Below are 6,000 nucleotides of genomic sequence, written 5' to 3' on the forward strand. Positions count from 1 at the left end.
CGCTCTCGCTCTTTCTCTCTCTCTGTCCCTGTCTCTCTACCCCTCCTGTTCTCTCTCTCTCTCTCTCAAAATAAATAAACTTTTAAAAAATGTTTAAAGTTAACATAAAAGCATCCTACTTCTTACTGTTGCAATGAGGACTAAATGCAATAATACATGTGAAAGAAAGCCTATACATTATAAAACTTTACACAAATGTGTAACATAGTAACTCAGAACTCTGATGTAATAATAGCAAAACCAATCATTTGCTGACATATTCTCCTTACCAGACTCTATGCTGTCTTCAATGCCACAGCAACACAATATGTATTATTATCTCTATTTTACAGAGGAGGTAACTGAGGATCAGAGTGGTTAAGTACTGCCCAAAGCTACACAGCTAATAAGCAGTGGAGCAAACTCAAACCCAACAGTGTCTGACCCCCAAACTGTACCCCTAACCCATGCCCCAGATTCTACCTGAAACTCCAACAATTTGGCCTCAGTCTCAAGTTCATTTAATAAGAGTCTGTCCTGAAAATATCTCTTCTGTTATGAGCCACTGCCTAATCTTTTTGTTGTTGGTTCTGGATTTTCCCATATGAAAACTGTTCTAGGCTGTGGGGAAGACAGAAACCACACAGTTAATAATTCTGACCTCTCTCACTTATCTGCTAACACTATACCCTCTCCTGAAAGAAGCACACCTCTTCTTTCCTACTATTTTTTGTGTAAACATTTTCTGTACTTCCTGCTTTTCAAAAGGCTCAATTACTTTTGCTTTAGTACTAGCTGAGAGAATGCCCAGTTTGATTAGAAAGATTGAATTGGTTAGCCATTCAATGAATTGAATAGATGCTCTGGCCAAGTACATTTTCTGCATAGAATTATTTAGTTAATAATTCATCAAAATGCTTACCCATACAGATTTTTCAGTTTTTAAATTTACTCAATGCTTATGATGATAGGTGTTACCAATTTGTCATGTCCTTGTCACAAAATCAATAGTTTCACAAGTGAATGTTTTGGATCTTGAACTAGATCATCAAAAATTATCAAGGAGGGGCACCTGGGTTTCTTAGTCCATTAAGCGTCTTACTCTTGGTTTTGGCTCATGATCCATCTCACAGTTTGTTTCATGAGTTCAAGCCCAACCCAGAACTGGGTTCTGAGCTGACAGTGCAGAGCTTGCTTGGGATTCTCATTCTCTCCCTCTCTGAAAGGCCCTCCCCTGCTTGCACGCACTCACACACGCACTCTCTGTCTCAAAATATACAAACTTAAAATAACCAGAACAATATACATAAAATAGTATTTAAAAAAGTTACCAAGGATAGTAACAATACTGTCTGACTTTGGTGCTAAATAATGCTTTTGAAATGCTTATTTCTTTGAGAATTGATTACATTTTAAATTCTTACAATTGTGATAATTGTGAAACTTTGACAGCTAAATGATCAGCAGAGCAGACAGGGCCCATGTGAATGTTGCCTTGCCTTAGTGACCAAATATCCCTATAGACCCTACAAAACCAAAAGCGTGTGACTACAATTGATACTTCAAAAGAACTCGCAGTTACATTAACCTTTCATTTGTAGATTTAAATAAATTGAAGTACTCACCCAAGGTATGTATGACATGTTGGCCTTTCTGGTTAAATCCATTGTAAAAACTTTTACTTTTGATCTCAATATTACTCTTTGTAACTTGATTCCAAGAATATTTTCACATTTACTTTAAAACCTTCTACAACCTTCATTTTCTCAGAATTTCTATATTTTCTATTTTAAAAGTCCTTTTGAACTTATATAATAACTATGGAATCAATCACTTTTAAATGTCATTAACTGATAGGCACATCTTGACCCAAGTGAAAATTCATACACTATGTGATAATAACCATTCTCTGAAAAAAAAAATCCTTGGCAAAATATCTTTGGGAAAAAGAACAATGCCAGAAACTAACGTTCATTTAATTTTAATGTATAGAAAGGGTTACCTTGTTTTCCTAGACTACATTGTAAGTGAATGTAACTTTTTTAAAAAGGGAGACACTGTGGAAAATACATGAAAGAACTCATTTCCTGCTGTTTGGGCGAAAATGTAATCCTTCCTTAGCATTAGCTAAAATACTTAACCTAGGATGGTTTTTCAGCAATAATGTATTGTGAGCCAGAAAAAATTCTTTCTCTTTACAGAGATCTAGCAGACTGGGGACTAATTATAAAATATTTTTGTGACAATCAAACAGGAGACTTTTGTATAACTTTTGCATGTATTTTTAGTACTTCAGAATTAGCTTGAATTAGAGATCTCAGGAAATGATTTGGGAGCTAATGTGAGTTCTCTAGACTAATAATAATAATAATACTCTATGTACATTCATATCCTTTCCCTTATCACATTAGTTTTCAACATTACATAATTAGTTAAGAGATTAAAGTTTATTCAGATTAATACTGTTAGAAGAATTTTAAAGACACTTTGAGGTAAGTGGTGAAATCTCAGTTTCAAAAGTACCGATTTAGAGTCAAATGTATTTCAAATGTTATATATGAAACTAACTAGGGTAAGACTTGAATCAGCAGTAGAAATACTGAATTGGTCATATTTTAGTTGGGGTGAAGTTTCTCTTCACAAGAGCATTGTTTAGTTTAAGAATCTTTATAATATCTCTTTTATCCTGCACTGACAAAATTTTTTACTCTTATCAAGGTATCAGATACACACCGGACTTCAACATTCTATCATAAGACCTACCCAACCCAACTGCTTACCTCTGGACAATGCAACCCTACCTCAGAAGCTGAAGGAGGTTGGATATTCGACACATATGGTTGGAAAATGGCACTTGGGTTTTTACAGAAAAGAATGTATGCCCACCAAGAGAGGATTTGATACCTTTTTTGGTTCCCTCTTGGGAAGTGGTGATTACTATACACACTACAAATGTGACAGTCCTGGGATGTGTGGCTATGACTTATATGAAAATGACAATGCTGCCTGGGACTATGACAATGGCCTATACTCCACACAGATGTACACTCAAAGAGTTCAGCAAATCTTAGCTTCCCATGATCCCAGAAAGCCTATATTTTTATATATTGCCTACCAAGCTGTTCACTCACCACTGCAAGCTCCTGGCAGGTATTTTGAACATTACAGATCCATTATCAACATAAATAGGCGGAGGTACGCTGCCATGCTTTCCTGCTTAGATGAAGCAATCAACAATGTGACCCTGGCTCTGAAGACATACGGTTTCTATAACAACAGCATTATCATCTACTCTTCAGATAATGGCGGCCAACCCACAGCAGGAGGAAGTAACTGGCCTCTCAGAGGTAGCAAAGGAACATACTGGGAAGGGGGCATTCGAGCTGTTGGCTTTGTGCATAGTCCACTTCTGAAAAACAAGGGAACAGTGTGTAAGGAGCTTGTGCACATCACTGACTGGTACCCCACTCTTATTTCACTGGCTGAAGGACAGATTGATGAGAACACTCAACTGGATGGCTATGATGTCTGGGAAACCATAAGCGAAGGCCTTCGTTCACCCCGGGTGGATATTTTGCACAACATCGACCCCATTTATACCAAGGCAAAAAATGGCTCCTGGGCAGCAGGCTATGGGATCTGGAACACTGCAATCCAGTCAGCCATCAGGGTGCAGCACTGGAAACTGCTTACAGGAAACCCTGGCTACAGTGACTGGGTCCCCCCTCAGTCTTTCAGCAACCTGGGGCCAAACCGGTGGCACAATGAACGAATTACGTTGTCGACTGGCAAAAGCATATGGCTTTTCAACATCACGGCTGACCCATATGAGAGGGTGGACCTATCTACTAGGTATCCTGGAATCGTGAAACAGCTCCTACGGAGGCTCTCACAGTTCAATAGAACCGCAGTGCCTGTCAGGTACCCTCCCAAAGACCCTAGGAGTAATCCTCGGCTCAACGGAGGAGTCTGGGGACCATGGTATAAAGAGGAAAACAAGAAAAAGAAGCCGAGCAAAAATAAGGCTGAGAAAAAGCAGAAGAAAAGTAAGAAAAAGAAGAAACAGCCAAAAGCAGGTTCATTTCCAAATTGCCATTCAGGCATTTGCCATTATCTTAGATAAGTACAAATTTTTTTCCTGTCTGGTTAAACTTAAGTCGGTCTTAGTCTTTTAGCTGTTTTCTAGAGAGACCAGCAAATTTGGCTCAATAATTTTACTGCCAGAAGTAGCAGCCCTGTTTTCATGTTGTGCCACTCCAGAGACTGCTGCCACCTGGTCATCATGTGGAAGACGGTTCTGTTTTGTGCCAAAGGTGCTACCCTTGCAAGCCACACTTAGAGGAGAATGGAGATGCTGATTTCTTTTGCTCCTTTACAAAAATGGTCCTTAATCAGTGCAACTGTTGTGCTTTCGTCAATTGACCAGACACTATGCTTTAAAACTGCGATCAACGGACATGCTAATTTGATGGAAGTTACAGGGTAGCATGATTAAAAACTACCTTTGATAAAGTACAGTCAAAGGTTGCATCACCTGAAAGGCCTTGAAAGATACGTTTTCTTCGTGAATTATTGTATCTCTGTCTTATGATACTTGGTTTTTGAAGTTAATTCCATTTCACGTATCATTTCCTTTCCTGTGAAAATAAGCTGTTACTCCCATGTAAACAGCTTGCACCTCATTCTGTCATGCATGAGGGAATGGCATATAAGAATGTTTGAGCACACTGCCAAAACGTGAATGTAACTATTTTCTAAACACTTTAATAGAATGACGTTTCAACGCAAAGTATGTAATTTATTTTTACAGAAAAAAATATTAATTATTTTGTTTTCACAAAAAAGTTATACAAATAACTTTTAATTATTTTATTTTTATTTTCTAAATACTGTTAGAAGAATTTTATTTCATATCTTCAATATTACCAAGCACTGTAGTACTATAAATTACTGTAATACTGGGTGAATTCGTAAAAGATAAAAAGAAAATTATTCAGCAAGAATGATAATCCTCATTGTTCAGCCATTATTTGAATGTAAAAAGATGAATATATTCCTTACAAATTACTTGGAATCAGTGTTGTACAGGGTCGAAAGACAACTTTATTGTCTCTATCATAATAAACACCTTATTTATGTGTCTTTATTATTAAAATGACTTATTTTATGGCACTAGAAACTTTATTGTGGCTTTTCTGATCTAATTTCTAGATGAAATTATATTCTTCATCTTAACAACAAACATCTTTACAAATAGGCAATTACAGGTATGATTTGCTAACTACCATAGTAAATAATATGGATTTTTTCAAATAGGAGATGTTTCCACTTGGCTATTTCATAGACAAAAATGTCCTTTTGTTAATAAATAACATTTATAATGATCCTACTCTTATATAAAGTGGACACACTGGGGAGACAGAGAGAAATGAAGATATGGATCCTACCTGGAATAATTAAAAATCAGGTTTGGAACTCACATGTGTGAATACCATGAGGAGGATTAAAGGAGCATGATCTTGGGACACCTGGGTGGCTCAGTTGGTGGTTAAGCCTTCGACTCGCCTCAGGTCGTGATCTCACAGCTTGTGAGTTCTAGCCTGTACCGAGCCCTGTACTGAGCCCCATACTGGGCTCTGTGCTGAGCATGCAGAGCCTGCTGAGATTCACTGTCTCTCCCTCTCTCTCTGCCCCTCCCCTGCTCCTGCTCTCCCTCTCTCTCTCTCTCAAAAATAAGTAAATAAACTTAAAGAAAAAAAAAAAAAGGAGAGCATGGTTTGTAATAAAATTTATCATGGGTCATCAATGGGCCTAGATTGATGTGGCTCCTCTGTCTGCCCTAGAGTTTTCTTTAAAGTGACTTCCCCTAATACAAGGGCCTCTAAGCCTCATAGTCAACACTTCAAAAATCACAGAAAGAAGTTACAACTGTGATAACAAAATGTATGCGGTGGTATGGCAGCATATCATTAAATACATTTGTATCAGAATTCAAGGGACTGCCTTTCACAATTTATGGAA

General features: G+C 37.5%; 1 protein-coding gene across 4 annotated transcripts in view; it reads left to right on the forward strand.

The window, feature by feature from the left end:
- ARSJ (arylsulfatase family member J) overlaps window positions 1–5,134 on the forward strand; it is an 83,443-nt gene extending 78,309 nt beyond the window's left edge. For all 4 annotated transcript variants that reach the window (XM_047856585.1, XM_047856586.1, XM_047856587.1 and 1 more), the window contains one exon: window positions 2,698–5,134. In XM_047856585.1, the coding sequence (XP_047712541.1) occupies window positions 2,698–4,102 (1,405 nt within the window). In that variant the 3' untranslated portion in view covers window positions 4,103–5,134. The remainder of the gene's footprint in view (window positions 1–2,697) is intronic.
- The last annotated feature ends 866 nt before the right edge of the window (window positions 5,135–6,000 follow it).

Source organism: Prionailurus viverrinus, chromosome B1 (assembly GCF_022837055.1).
Source record: "Prionailurus viverrinus isolate Anna chromosome B1, UM_Priviv_1.0, whole genome shotgun sequence".
NCBI classification, from domain to species: domain Eukaryota; kingdom Metazoa; phylum Chordata; class Mammalia; order Carnivora; family Felidae; genus Prionailurus; species Prionailurus viverrinus.